This window comes from Phocoena sinus, chromosome 15 (assembly GCF_008692025.1).
Source record: "Phocoena sinus isolate mPhoSin1 chromosome 15, mPhoSin1.pri, whole genome shotgun sequence".
Classification (NCBI taxonomy): Eukaryota; Metazoa; Chordata; class Mammalia; order Artiodactyla; family Phocoenidae; genus Phocoena; species Phocoena sinus.
Genome location: NC_045777.1, coordinates 73813418 through 73829012, shown reverse-complemented (window position 1 = coordinate 73829012; position 15595 = coordinate 73813418). Strand labels below are relative to the sequence as shown.

The following is a 15595-nucleotide window of genomic DNA, read 5'->3' as shown; positions in this document are numbered from 1 at the left end:
AAGAAGAACCCTTGCTGGTCCAGGCAGCCAACACACAAGTGATCCACAGAAACAAGACCGTGACTCCTTAAACAGCTACACCTGCCACGACCACACAGCAGCTGAGCCAACTATAGCGGGACTTCCTTATCTTTGTTCCTCCTGGCAATCCCTATTTTATATTTCCTCTTTTAGAATGCTTAAGAGTGTAGAATTATAACAGTTCTTGAGGACTTTCACCTTGTTTAGTAAGGGCTTCTCGGAGAGCAGGAGTTATCATAGCTCTTCTTTCACCGGCTTCACTCTTCACTGTGCTCCTGATCAAACTAGTTTCCCCTTCCTGCCGCTCCTTTTCTCTCTGTATTAAAATGAAAAGAATGAAACCCAGAATTGGTAATGGGCAAGGGAAATAACAGCACGACAATCATACACACGTAGCATGGATAAAAGGGTTCATCACGAACCACACAGCCCATAAACCTGTTCTCTTCCAAGTGATCACATTTCCAGTCACACACTGAGCTAAAGACACACCAGGGGCTTTTTTCTTTTCCCCAAAAAAAGTAACTACATATTCAAACACATACATCCACAAAACATAAATCAATAATCCACTTATCTAGATGTCAAATAGTTTTCACAATCTGAGCACAGATAGCTGCCCAATTTCAGCAAGTTATTTCTCTAAATTTCAATTTCCTCACCTGAAAAGAGAGAAAAGAAATATCTATGGAGCAGAACTGTGCTGAAGATTAAATGAAACAAAATTACCTGGCACAATGCCTGATACATAATAGGACTTCACTAAATTATAGTAGTGCTGGTTATAACATCTGCAAACCCCAAAAACAAGTCAAAAAATTGCTCTGAGCTGCCCAGCCACCTGCTCAGAACCCAAGTCACTCCACCACCTCCACCTGCAGCCCCAAAGGCTTCTTACAGAAGATCCCATGGTGAAAATTTGTCTTCAGCGATAGAAATAAATCTGAAGGATAATATAAAACTGTGTTTCCGGGGCTTCCCTGGTGGCGCAGTGGTTGGGAGTCTGCCTGCCGATGCAGGGGACACGGGTTCGAGCCCTGGTCTGGGAGGATCCCGCATGCCGCGGAGCGGCTGGACCTGTGAGCCACAATTGCTGAGCCTGCGCGTCTGGAGCCTGTGCTCCGCAGCAAGGGAGGCCGCGACAGTGAGAGGCCCGCACACCGCGATGAGGAGTGGCCCCCGCTTGCCGCGACTGGAGAGAGCCCTCGCACAGAAACGAAGACCCAACACAGCCATAAATAAATAAATAAAAATATTTAAAAAAAAAAAAATAAAAAAACTGTGTTTCCTTTTGACTTTGGCCACTAGAAAATTCACAGCACAACTCTGATCACTGTATCAGGCCTTGCATCATCCTTGTCTTATATTCTGTCGGTGACGTCATATTACAAGATGACCCCCATTCACCGTTTACATTGATTTCTTCCTCTCTTTTTAAATCTCATTACATGTATATATATATATTAAAGTTATCTCAATACCTTTTTGGAAGACGGTTAAAGGGCTAATTAATCATTTTGAGACAACCCACAAAGTCTGTGTTACACTTCAGAGGAGACATTCATCAGATCTTACTAAGAGCTGCAGAACCAAAATAAGTCACCTGAGCAGGAGCCCTACCACCGAGCCCTAAACTACCCTCAGTGCCTGTCCATTTTCAGTGTCTAGACCCCAGTGAATCAATGAGCAGACTCAAAACAACGCCCTTTCTACCTAAAAGTGACAACACCTCACAGATGACATAATGTCTCGAGTCTGTGTCAAACTAACACAGAAAAAGGAGGATGATCCATGTTTGAACCTGGGCAGGAGGTGAAAAGGGATTTGCTGTCCCACCAGGGACTTCCCTGGTGGCACAGTGGATAAGACTCCATGCTCCCAATGCAGGGGAACTGGGCTCAATCCCTGGTCAGGGAACTATATCCCACATGCATGCCGCAACTAAGAGTCCGCATGCTGCAACTAAGGAGCCCGCCTGCCGCAGCTAAGACCCAGTGCAACCAAATAAAGAAATAAATATTTTTTAAAAAGAAAGAAAGAAAAAAAAGAATCCTATGGCTTGTTCTTTTTTTTTTTTTTTTTAAGTCTATTTCAGACCTAAAAGCAAAGATGTGAGCTTGAGTTCCAAGGAAGTCTTGTGGTGGAGCAAAGTGAACTAACCTTGACCTTGAGAGCATTTAAATGTCTCTGAAGTAATTCCGAAGCAAGTTACTGTAATTCCCTACTATTCATGCAAGAATTGATAGCAGGTGGCAATATCTGCCCTCAAGGGCTTCCCTGGTGGCGCAGTGGTTGAGAGTCCGCCTGCCGATACAGGGGACAAGGGTTCGTGCCCCGGTCCAGGAAGATCCCACATGCCACGGAGCGGCTGGGCCCGTGAGCCATGGCCGCTGAGCCTGCGCTCCGCAACGGGAGAGGCCACAACAGTGAGAGGCCCGCATACCGCAATGAGAAGCCCACGCACCACAACAAAGACCCAACACAGCCAAAAATAAATAAATAAATTTATTTAAAAAAAAAAAGAATGGCCATGGAACACTGTTGATGTCCCAACACTAGAGAAATTATCTATTATAAAATGTGAGTGCAGCTACTCCAGATTCAATCATCTGGACACGTAATTCACATGGAAAGAGAGCAGCGGCTATGATTAAAGGTCTTCGGTATTCAGGGCAAAATCTTATCATCCTTTCCCTCTATGACAGTTTAGTCCTGTCTTGCATATGCAGCAGTAACTCCATTTCTGAAAAGAAAATACAATGGTTCACAGCACTCTCCAAGGAAGTGCAAAGCCCCATTCAAATTCTAATTCTAATCTCCTATCTGCAGACATTTTCCCGTCTGCCCAGAATATAACAACATAACAACTGACATAGGACCCGTATATTTTTATTTATTTTTTTATAGCCGTTACATAGTCTAAGCAGAAATAAATGAAGATCCCAGAACTGGTCAATCTGGATTCCTTCCTCTCCTGCACACCCATTGGGCAACGCGTGACCAAGTTCTAAACTTTTAATTCTCAACGTATGGGTTCTCTCCAACCACAATGCCACTGCTTTTGCCCCCAGCCTTGGTTTCACCTAAGGGACAACTGCAATAGCCCTGTCTCCAACCTTCCACCCCTCCCCAACTCCCAAACCCATCACATTTGTCTTGAAAGAAAATGCATGCCCTCTCCAAGCTGCTATTTTCTGATACACAGAACAGAAAACTGATTATAAGCTCACTTCCTAGGCACTTAGGAAAATGACTATAAATAAGTGAAAAGTTCTTTATAAATAGACGGAAATATATGAATCTGCTGTAGTAATGGGAGCCAAAAAGTGGTACCAATTCTCTTGAAAGAAAAAGGTATTATACAATATTACCTAATTCATTTTCACACCTTCATCCCAGAAACCACAGTACCACCCCAATATTGCCTAGGATAAAAACAAGACAAAAGGGGATTTGTTAAAGACTTTAAGGTAAAACTTCCACCTAGTTGGTTAAGTGCCAACCTTGGGGTTGAAGAGACGTCACCTTACATTTGAGGGTGAATTCAACACTTAAAGCCTTAAAAATAATTATGAAAGGAGAACCAGCTCCACGTTGTTACACTGCAGTACTATGCAGCCTTATAATCAGAACTGGACACACTGAGCTCCTTTTGTAGACTGAAATGCTTCTCTGGTGAGTAATTACCAAGCATCCGCCTTCATTTCCAAAACTAATGATACTGATGCCACTGTTCGTCTGCTTAACCAGAACATGCTGTGGGGAGTATTTTAGCAACATTTATTTACTGCAGGAAGAAAACAAGTAGCAATCTGCTTTACATTTAGAAGCACAACACGAGAGAAACAGAAAATAAACAACCTAAGCCTTGGCAGGCTCTTCCTGACTCCTTGTTCTCTAACCAAACTCCTCAGCTTCCCTTCTGAGGAGGCAGCAAAGGGGAGGGAGACAAAGAGATGGAGCCTGGGCTTGGTCCCACCCCATCCGACTCTGGACAAATTGCTTTGCTTCTCTAAGCTTGTGTCCTGCCCTGTAAAATGATAAAGTGGAGGTGACAGTACAATACCAGGGTCTTTGTGAGGACTGAATGAGATTATCTAGGGTACTTGATTGCTCCTAATCGTCTGAACCTACCCTGGAGCTCTCTCTCCCCACACCTCCAGCCCACTCATCCTATTCAATCAATTCACATTGCTTCCCACTGCCTTTAGGACAAAGCTCACACTCTCCTGACAGAGGAGGAAAAGGCCTCCAGGATCCTGCCCCTGCCTTCCTACTCTATTTCACCTCTCCACACATCCCCACCGCACTCCACTCTTAACATACCAAACTGCTTAGAGAGTTCCCCAACCTTGCCATATTCCCCTAACACCCCATCCCCTCGGCACATGGCATGTGCAATGTTTCAAACTCTAGCTCTCTTGTTCTCAGTTCTCACCCCCACCCTTCAAATTCTCTTTGGCCCTAGAATTACTGCCTTGCTGCAGAGGGAGGTGGGTAGAAACCATGGTGGTGTTCTAGTCAGACCAAACGTATCCCATTTGAAGATATCTCCTTAGACAATAATCGTTTATTAGTTATCAAGGATATACTATGTGGCAGGCAATAAAATAAAGGCTTTAGATGGATTAACTTATTGCATCTTCAAAACAACTTTATAAAGCAGTTATTGTTATCGTCTCCCACTCTAACACACAGAGTGAAATAACTTGCCCAGACACACAAGCTGAGATACTGTGACACATGAAAGTTAGTGAATATGATTCAAAAGAGGTCTTACAGTAGGAGTGCTCTGGCCCAACTCTACAGCTGATGCTTTTAGGTAATGGAGCGTACAGCTTCCTCTGCAGTAACAACTAAGGCAATTAATGTGATGTAGAATGATGAACAGGCAGAAAGCAGCTCAGGAATCTGCGTGGATGGACCCCAAAGAAAATGCTCCCCGGAGACACAAAAAAGAAGAGCCAAGCAGTAATAACATCCATCACTGAATTTTAGTATACTGTCTCCAATATCAAATGAACACACAGGACACATCTGGAAACCCTGCTGTAACCTAAAAATAATGAAAAGCAAGAAACGGGGCGGTTATTTTCATGCTGCATTGAAGTTGGAAATATATATATATATTTCCCCTAGATCTGATGATTTTATGAGTGATTTCTATGAGAAACCTGAAATATCATAAGCCAGCTGCTTAAAGTTCATAAAGTCCAAAATCATTTCACTTCAAAAAATAATTTACATGGACATCCAAATTTTTCCTTAGTGCTTTTTCTCCAGTGCCCTCTAATGGACATAAGAGGAAAAAGCAAAGGAAAAAAATGGACCCGCAAAGTATTCCAAACTTTTACAGTACCTGTGAAATTTGCTGAAAGTACATCTTGTGTGTTCTCAGCGCGCACGCGCGCACACACACACACACACACACACACACAATGTTAGCAATATGAAGTGGGGATGTGTGGGCTGTGGTTAAGCATTGTACACACATATCAAACGTCACATTACACACCCTAAAAAAAAAATCACATTGTACAACCCAAGTACATAAAATTTTATTTGTCAATCATATCTCAATGAAGTTGGAAAAAAAATTGTCCCAAACTCTTCACCCACTACAAATAAAGCTATAAATATCTTCTCTTAACTTGGAAGATCCAGAAATCTACCTAAATCAGGCATCTCATGCACTGAAATCTATCCCATTTCAAGACAGTTTAACCTTTTAAAATCACTCCAATTTTTATTAAGAGTCATACAATTATATATTTGCTTTGACCCAGTATCTCAACTTGGGGAAAATATAAACCAAGAAAATATCAACACTCTCTTTTAAGTAAAAAAGGTCTCAGACCAGTGCTAATTACAACAGCAGAAAACCTGAAAACAGACTAAACGACCAACTCTAGCAGAATGCATAAGCAAATTTAAAATGTCTAAGCATATTTACTTCTCATTTTAATCTCTCAGGCTCTCAGAGACTGTAATGCATTTTCATGCACAGTTCTTATCTGACTCTCAACAACACTGTGAGGAAGGCAGAGGTTATGGTCCACGTTTCTCAGACACGGGGATTAAGGCCAGAGAAGATTAAGCTTTGCCCTAAGAGCGCCAAGTTACAAACTGGCTGGCCCAGGCCCTGAACCTACCTCCCACAAACCTGTCATTCTTAACAGCTCCTCTGCCAGGGCTTCTAAAATACAAAAGCTATTAAAAGTGACAGCGACAACACCAACACACAGACAAAGTATTAGGAAATAAGTAACAAAATGCTGCGACAGGAACAATCATAATTTTAAATTCGGAAAATAATTTTGGATTCTATAGTTTAGTTTTACACTCATAGAGTATTTTTGGGTTATGATCTCTACAAAAGGAATCAAATATCCCAATATAAGAATGGGCATAGGACAGTGTGTAGTAAAGAATGTGGCCTTGCCCAAACAGAAGTCTGGCCTCTCCCCAGTTCCTGGAAAGTAACCTCTAACCCCCTGGAACTTCCTGAGTGTTGGGAGTATCTTTATTCATGGTGGGCCCTTCAGAGGCACTTGACAGTTTATGCTATTAGGGTGACTCACGCCAAATTTTGGGGGTACTATGCTGTAGGCTGGATCCAACCCCATGAGCAATCAATCAATCAGGTATGCCTACATAATGAAGCCCCCATAAAAACTCTGGACACCGAAGCTCAGGTGAGCTTCCCAGGTTGGCGATGCTCCACGTGTTATGTCACGCATCCGTGCTGAGAGGGTAGCACATCCTGAGGACAATGAATGAATGCTTCCCAGACTCTGCTCTATGCATCTCCTCCTTTGGCTGCTTTTCCTGTACCCCTTCCTAGCAATGAACCGTAATCATGAGGGTGACAGCTTTCAGGGAGTTCTGTGAGTCTTTCTAGCAAATGACTGAATCTGAGGGAGGTTTTTAGGACCCCCCAAACTTGCAGTTGGTGTCAGAAGTGAAAGCAGTCTCAGGAACTGTGCCCTCAGACTTTGTAGTCTGTCTAACTCCAGGTAGACAGAGATGCTTCACAGGAAAAAAATACATTCAATCTCACTCAAAATTAAAGAAATGCAAATTATTATTTTTTAAGGTTATTATTTTTCACCTTTCAGGTTGGTAAGATTTAAAAGATTGAGAACACCTGGGGGTTGGCAAGGGTTTAGAGAAACAGGAATTCTCATCTCTCTCATGCAGTAAGAAGAAATTAAAATGTTTTCAGCTTTTTACAGGGCAATTTAGAAATATCATCAAAATTATAAAATTCTCTTTGATCCAGAAATTTCAATTTTACAAATTTACTCAAGATAAGTTTATCAGTCATGAAAAATATAAGAGCAAGAGTGTTCATTATAGGGAGTTCCCTGGTGGCCTAGTGGTTAGGATTCAGCGCTGTCACTGCTGTGGCCCAGGTTCAATCCCTGGTCAGGGAACTCCCACAAGCCACATGGCACAACCGAAAGAAAAAAGAAAAAAAAAAAAGTACAATTTAGGAATTAAAATAGGTTTTTTTTAAAAAAAGAGAGTGCTCATTATAGAAATCAGGAAACACCTAAATGTTAATCAACAAGAGTCAAATAACTATGGGACATAATTGTGGACTACTACATAAACATTAAAATTAATTAGGCAGATCTCTATCACAGGACTGGAAACCTGTCATGTTAAATGGAAAAAAGTAGTCTGTAGACTTGGAGTACAAAATTATTCTGTGTAGCCCAAAAAACGAAGTTATACCAAAATGCAGGTGTGTTTGTAAAGGCAGTAAAATACCTGGAAGAATAGTGTCAAAGTGTAAACTGCAGTGACCTGTGAAAAGTACATTTAAGAAGAATAGGGACAGAGGACTGTATTCTTTGAGTTTTTTAAACATATGTAAACAGAGTATTAAATTAAATGAAACTCCAAAGAGAGGGTCAGATCAAGTTATAAAAATTTTCAAAGGATGGGATTTCCCTGGTGGTCCAGTGGTTAAGACTCTGCGCTTCCAATGCAGGGGACATGGGTTCGATCCCTGGTCGGGGAACTAAGATCCCACATGCCATGCAGCACGGCCAAAAGATAAATTGGGGAAAAAAAAAAAATTAAATTTTCAAAGGAAATATCTGAGAACAAGTTTAAGAACTTGAAAAGTGCCTCCCTGACATCAAGGATATGAAAGGGTAGAGAGTACGGAGATAACAAGAGAGGAGTTTTGAGGATTTCTTCAGAGAATATTAGAAAGGTATTTGGAGCTCCTTTCATCTGCCTCAAATGAAGAGATGTTTGGGGGTGGAGGGCTGTGTTCTCACCTCAAACCCCAGGAACCTCAAAGAAGCTGCTATGTATCCTCTGCACTCAGACTGGTGAATGACTCCTGCCCGGGAAATCCAGAGAGCAGAAGGCCCGACTAGTTGCTTTAGCAAGTGAGCACTGTTGCTGGAGAGGAACCAGCCTGTGCTCCCAGAATAAAGAACTCAGGAGCATTCCCTTGGGAGCGGGGTAGGGGTAGGGGAGATCTTCGATCCTGACCCACTGGGCAACCAGAGAGAACAGACGAAAGACCTCAAAAGAGGGGAAACCAGAGGTACAGGGCCCCGAGGAAGGAATGAGGACCATCGGAAGCACACTTCTCAGAGTACACGTGCTCAGTGCAAGGCGCCAGGTGTGGAGACAGCCACGGACAACGTCTCCAAAGGAGCGCTAAACACGCTGCCTGGAAGAAGAGCCAAGTTTAAACACCTGACAACGAGAGCGCACAAAGTCCCCTTGTGACAGTGCCAAGTAAGAACTTCCCCACTTCTCTTTATCTCCTGCTTCCCCCATCCATGCCCCAAACCCTAAGGAGATATTATAAAATAGCTACTAGCAAATAGGCCAGAGAGCAGACAGTAAGGAGGGGAGGAGTTTCACTCTGAATTAAACTGGAAACTTGGACTGCGTTTATTTAGTATTACTTAGTATTACATAGGACTGGACATTCTACCGCCAAATTAAGACTTTGTACCTTAAAGTGCCTGTCATACTTTATGACCAAAAATGACCAGAAAAGTCATGGAGTCCACCAGAGTTTTCATCCCAAGACAGGGGAAGGGGTCTCCCTCCCATGCAGGTTGAAAAAGGACAGTAAAACTCAAAATAAAGCAGCTTTTACAATATTTCCCAAAAGTAATCCTTGTTGTAACATAGACTATACCAGTATTTATTACTTTAGAAATAAAATAAAAATAAAGATTTTTAAAATAAGGTTATAAAGACTGTCTGAAGAATATGATAAATATTTTTATAATAAAATAGAGATTTAGGGACTTCCTTGGTGGCGCAGTGGTTAGGAATCTGCCTGCCAATGCAGGGGACACGGGTTTGAGCCCTGGTCCAGTAGGATCCCACATGCCACAAAGCAACTAAGCCCGTGCACCACAACGACTCAGCCTGCACTCCAGAGCCAGTGAGCCACAACTACTGAGCCCGCGTGCCGCAACTACTGAAGTCCATACACCTAGAGCCCCTGCTCCACAACAAGAGAAGCCACCGCAATGAGAAGACCACACACCACAACGAAGAGTAGCCCGTGCTCTCTGAAACTAGAGAAAGCCTGCACACAGCAACGAAGACCCAATGCAGCCATAAATTAATTAATTTTTTAAAAAATAGAAATTTAGGTGCATATGAGATAAAATTTAAATAACTATTCCAATATTTATTTATTAATAGTGATTTTTTATGAGGAGATGGAATTACTGGTAGGTTTTTGCCCTTTCTCTATTTTCCAAATTTTCATTATTACAAGTATGTTAATTTATAGTGAAAAAAAATTTTTTTAATTTAATTTAATTTAATTTTTTTTGGCTGAGCCACTCAGCTTGTGGGATCTTAGTTCCCCGACCAGGGACCAAACCCACGCCCCCTGCAGTGGAAGCACAGAGTCTTAACCACTGAACTGCCAGGGAAGTCCCTACAGTGAAAAAAATTTTTAATTTTAACTAGTAAAAATTAAATAAATAATCGTTAAATTTGTTTCCTTAAATTACCATTTGCTATGGTATGAGTCTACCCAGAGTAAAATTAGAAGGTCTTCATGTTTTACAGATATAATAAGTACTCAAGACTTTTATATAATTCAAAACTAGTTATTCACCAACTAGTCCTATCAAAAAATGGTAGAGGGGCTTCCCTGGTGGCGCAGTAGTTGAGAGTCTGCCTGCCGATGCAGAGGACGCGGGTTCGTGCCCCGGTCCGGGAAGATCCCACATGCCGCGGAGCGGCTGGGCCCATGAGCCATGGCCGCTGAGCCTGCGCGTCCGGAGCCTGTGCTCCACAACGGGAGAGGCCACAACAGTGAGAGGCCTGTGTACCGCAAAAAAAAAAAAAAAAAAAAAAGGTAGATATTCTCATATGGCAATATCATAAATAATTCATAATCCAGCTGATACTAGGGTTTTTTTTGTTTTATTTTGTGGGCATAGGAAAATAGTTCCCCTGACACTCTTTATCTTGAAAACTTCAGAGAAGTTGAAAGGTACAATGAAAACCCACATTCCCTTCACCTAAATTCACTACTTTTGCTTGATCAATATCTATCTATAAACACACACACACACACATGTTATGCACATGTATGTATGTGTGTGTTATGTATAAAAACAAAATTTTGCTAAACCACTTGAAAGTATGTTGCAGACACCACAGCACCTCACCTTTAAATTACTGCAAAATTCAGCTCCAAGAAAAAGATATGAACCTACAGAACTACAACACCATTATTACAATGAGAAAAATTAACATAAATCTAATATTACCCAATAGAAAATTCAATTCAAATGTCCCCAAATGTCAAGACAATGGCCATTTCTCTTTGATTCAAGATCAAAGTTTATACAATGCATTTGTTTATATTTCATTAGTCTTTTAAAATCTTAGTACCCACCCCAAGTTTTATTGTTGCTGTTACTGTCTACAACATAGACTCTTTAAAGAGCCTGGCCTGTTGTCTCCTAGACTGTCCCACATTCTGGATTTGTCTGATTGTTTCCCCATTAGATTCAGGTTAAACTTTTTTGACACAAAATTGCATAGATGATGTCATATATACCTTGCTACAGATCATATCAGGAGGTACATAAGGTCAAGTTGTAACATAAATGATGATGTCAAATTTGATTCTTTGTAAACGTACATTTTTCCCTTTATGCTTAGTAAATAATTTACGGGGAATTTTTTTTCCCCACTGATTTATTTATTTTTGGCACGTCTAAGTGGTTTAGTTCCTGGCATGATGTTTTGAGACTATGTCAATATCTGTTGCTCAAAGACATTTCACCTAATCCTTGCTTAAATCAATTATTACACTAGGGACTGCAAACAGGTAATTTTCTAATTCTATCATGCCCTCTTTATTTATAATCTGTAAACCTTCTGTAAAGACTTTCTCCTTACAAGAGACACGGAAGGACACTACATAATGATCAAGGGATCAATCCAAGAAGAAGATATAACAATTATAAATATACATGCACCCAACACAGGAGCACCTCAACACATAAAGCAACTGCTAACAGCTATAAAAGAGGGAATCAACAGTAACACAATAATAGTGGGGGACTTTAACACCTTACTTACACCAATGGACAGATCATAAAAAATGAAAATAAATAAGGAAACAGAAGCTTTAAATGACACAATACACCAGATAGATTTAATTGATATTTATAGGATATTCCATCCAAAAACAGCAGATTACACTTTCTTCTCAAGTGCGCAAGGAACATTCTCCAGGATAGATCACATCTTGGGTCACATATCAAGCCTCAGTAAAATTAAGAAAATTGAAATCATATCAAGCATCTTTTCTGACCACAACGCTATGAGATTAGAAATGAATTACAGGGAAAAAAACGTAAAAACCACAAACACATGGAGGTGAAACAATACGTTACTAAATAACCAAGAGATCACTGAAGAAATCAAAGAGGAAATCAAAAAATACCCAGAGACAAATGACAATGAAAACACGACGATCCAAAACCTATGGGATGCAGCAAAAGCAGTTCTAAGAGGGAAGTTTATAGCTATACAAGCCTACCTCAAGAAATAAGAAAAATCTCAAACAATCTAACCTTACACCTAAAAGAACTAAAAAAGAACAAACAAAACCCAAAGTTAGCAGAAGGACAGGAATCACGAAGATCAGAGCAGAAATAAATGAAATAGAAACAAAGAAAACAATAGCAAAGATCAATACAACTAAAAGCTGGTTCTTTGAGAAGATAAACAAAATTGATAAACCATTATCCAGACTCATCAAGAAAAAGAGGGAGAGGACTCAAATCAATAGAATTAGAAATGAAAAAGGAGAAGTTACAACAGACACCGCAGAAATACAAAGCATCCTAAGAGACTACTACAAGCAACTCTATGCGAATAAAATGGACAACCTGGAAGAAATGGACAAATTCTTAGAAAGGTATAACCTTCCAAGACTGAACCAGGAAGAAATAGAAAATATGAACAGACCAATCACAAGTAATGAAATTGAAACTGTGATTTAAAATCTTCCAACAAACAAAAGTCCAGGACCAGATGGTTTCACAGGTGAATTCTATCAAACATTTAGAGAAGAGCTAACACCCATCCTTCTCAAGCTCTTCCAAAAAACTGCAGAGGAAGAAACACTTCCAAACTCATTCTATGAGGCCACCATCACCCTGATACCAAAACCAGGTAAAGATACTACAAAAACAGAAAATTACAGACCAATATCACTGATGAATATAGATGCAAAAATCCTTAATAAAATACTAGCAAACAGAATCCAACAACACATTAAAAGGATCATACACCATGATCAAGTGGGATTCATCCCAGGGATGCAAGGATTCTTCAATAAACGCAAATCAATTAATGTGATACACCATATTAACAAATTGAAGAATAAAAACAATATGATCAGGCTTCCCTGGTGGCACAGTGGTTAAGAATCTGCCTACCAATGCAGGGGACACGGGCTTGAGCCCTGGTCTGGGAAGATTCCACATGCCGCAGAGCAACTAGGCCCGTGAGCCACAACTACTGAGCCTGCGCATCTGGAGCCTGTGCTCCGCAACGGGAGAGCCTGCAAGAGTGAGAGGTCCGCGCACCATGACGAAGAGTGGACCCCGCTCACCGCAACTGGAGAAAGCCCTTGCACAGAAACGAAGACCCAACACAGCCAAAATTAAATACTAATTAATTAATTATTTTTAAAAAATGGTCTACATCAAAAAAATCTTTAAAAAAAACAAAACCATATGATCATCTCCATAGATGCAGATAAAGCTTTTGACAAAATTCAACACCCATTTATGATAAAAACTCTCCAGAGAGTGGGCACAGAGGGAGCCTACCTCAACATAATAAAGGCCATATATGACAAACCCACAGCAAACATCATTCTCAATGGTGAAAAACTGAAAGCATTTCCTCTAAGATCAGGAACAAGACAAGGATGTCCACTCTCACCACTATTATTCAACATCGTTTTGGAAGTCCTAGCCATGGCAATCAGACAAGAAAAAGAAATAAAAGGAATACAAATTGGAAAAGAAGAAGTAAAACTGTCACCGTGTGCAGATGACACGATACTATACATAGAGAATCCTAAAGATGCCACCAGAAAACTACTAGAGCTAATCAATGAATTTGGTAAAGTTGCAGGATACAAAATTAATGCACAGAAATCTCTTGCATTCCTATACACTAACGATGAAAAATCTGAAAGAGAAATTAAGGAAACACTCCCATTTACCACTGCAACTAAAAGAATAAAATACCTAGGAATAAACCTACCTAGGTAGACAAAGGACCTGTATGCAGAAAACTATAAGACACTGATGAAAGAAATTAAAGATGACACAAACAGATGGAGAGACATACCATGTTCTTGGATTGGAAGAATCAACATTGTGAAAATGACTCTACTACCCAAAGCAATCTACAGATTCAATGCAATCCCTATCAAATTACCAATGGCATTTTTTATGGAACTAGAACAAAAAACCCTTAAAATTTGTATGGAGACACAAAAGACCCCGAATAGCCAAAGCAGTCTTGAGGGAAAAAAAAGAGCTGGAGGAATGAGACTCCCTGACTTCAGACTATATTATAAAGCTACAGTAATCAAGACACTCTGGTACTGGCACAAAAACAGAAACATAGATCAATGGAACAAGATAGAAAGCCCAGAGATAAACCCACACACCTATGGTCAACTAATCTATGACAAAGGAGGCAAGGATATACATTGGAGAAAAGACAGTCTCTTCAATAAGTGGTGCTGGGAAAACTGGACAGCTACATGTAAAAGAATGAAATTAGAACACTCCCTAACACCATACACAAAAAGAAACTCAAAATGAATTAGAGACCTAAATGTAAGACCAGACACTATAAACCTCTTAGAGGAAAACATAGGAAGAACACTCTGACATTACTCACAGCAAGATCTTTTTTGATCCACCTAGCTAGAGTAATGGAAATAAAAATGAAAAACAAATGGGACCTAATGAAACTTCAAAACTTTGGCACAGCAAAGGAAACCATAAACAAGACGAAAAGACAACCCTCAGAATGGGAGAAAATATTTGCAAACAAATCAACGGACAAAGGATTAATCTCCAAAATATATAAACAGGTCATGCAGCTCAATATTAAAAAAACAAATAACCCAATCCAAAAATGGGCAGAAGATCTAAATAGACATTTCTCCAAAGAAGACATGCAGATGGCCAAGCACATGAAAAGATGCTCAACATCACTAATTATTAGAGAAATGTAAACCAAAACTACAATGAGGTATCACCTCACACCAGTAAGAACGGGCATCATCAGAAAACCTACAAATCACAAATGCTGGAGAGGGTGTGGAGAAAAGGGAACCCTCTTGCACTGTTGGAGGGAATGTAAATTGATACAGCCACTATGGAGAACAGTATGGAGGTTCCTTAAAAAACTAAAAATAGAACTACCATATGATCCAGCAATCCCACTACTGGGCATTTACCCAGAGAAAACCATAATTCAAAAAGACACATGCACCCCAATGTTCATTGCAGCAGTACTTTCAATAGCCAGGTCATGGAAGCAACCTATATGCCCATCGACAGACGAACAGATAAAGAAGATGTGGTACATACATACAATGGAATATTACTCAGCCATAAAAAGGAACGAAATTGGGTCATTTGTTGAGACGTGGATGGATCTAGAGACTGTCATACAGAGTGAAGTAAGTCAGAAAAAGAAAAACAAATACTGTATGCTAACACATATATATGGAATCTAAAAAGAAAAAAAAGGTTCTGAAAATCCTAGGGGCAGGACAGGAATAAAGATGCAGACATAGAGAATGGACTTGAGCAAACGGGGAGGGGGAAGGGTAACCTGGGACAAAGTGAGAGAGTGGCATGGACTTTATACACTACCAAATGTAAAACAGATAGCTAGTGGGAAGCAGCCACATAACACAGGGAGATCACCTTGGTGCTTTGTGACCACCTAGGGGGTGTGATAGGGAGGGTGAGAGGGAGACGCAAGAGGGAGGAGATATGGGGATATA

The 15595-nt window shown here is 40.4% G+C and overlaps 1 protein-coding gene and 1 non-coding gene across 2 annotated transcripts in view; one reads left to right on the top strand and one right to left on the bottom strand.

Moving 5' to 3' along the window:
- LOC116740611 (S-adenosyl-L-methionine-dependent tRNA 4-demethylwyosine synthase TYW1-like) overlaps positions 1 to 15595 on the bottom strand; it is a 156938-nt gene that overhangs the window by 117757 nt on the left and 23586 nt on the right. The window contains 1 exon segment of the mRNA XM_032606367.1: positions 220 to 337. Within this exon segment, the coding sequence (XP_032462258.1) occupies positions 220 to 337 (118 nt within the window).
- Positions 7386 to 7457, top strand: TRNAD-GUC. The gene has a single exon. It is a non-coding gene; the product is annotated as a tRNA-Asp (tRNA).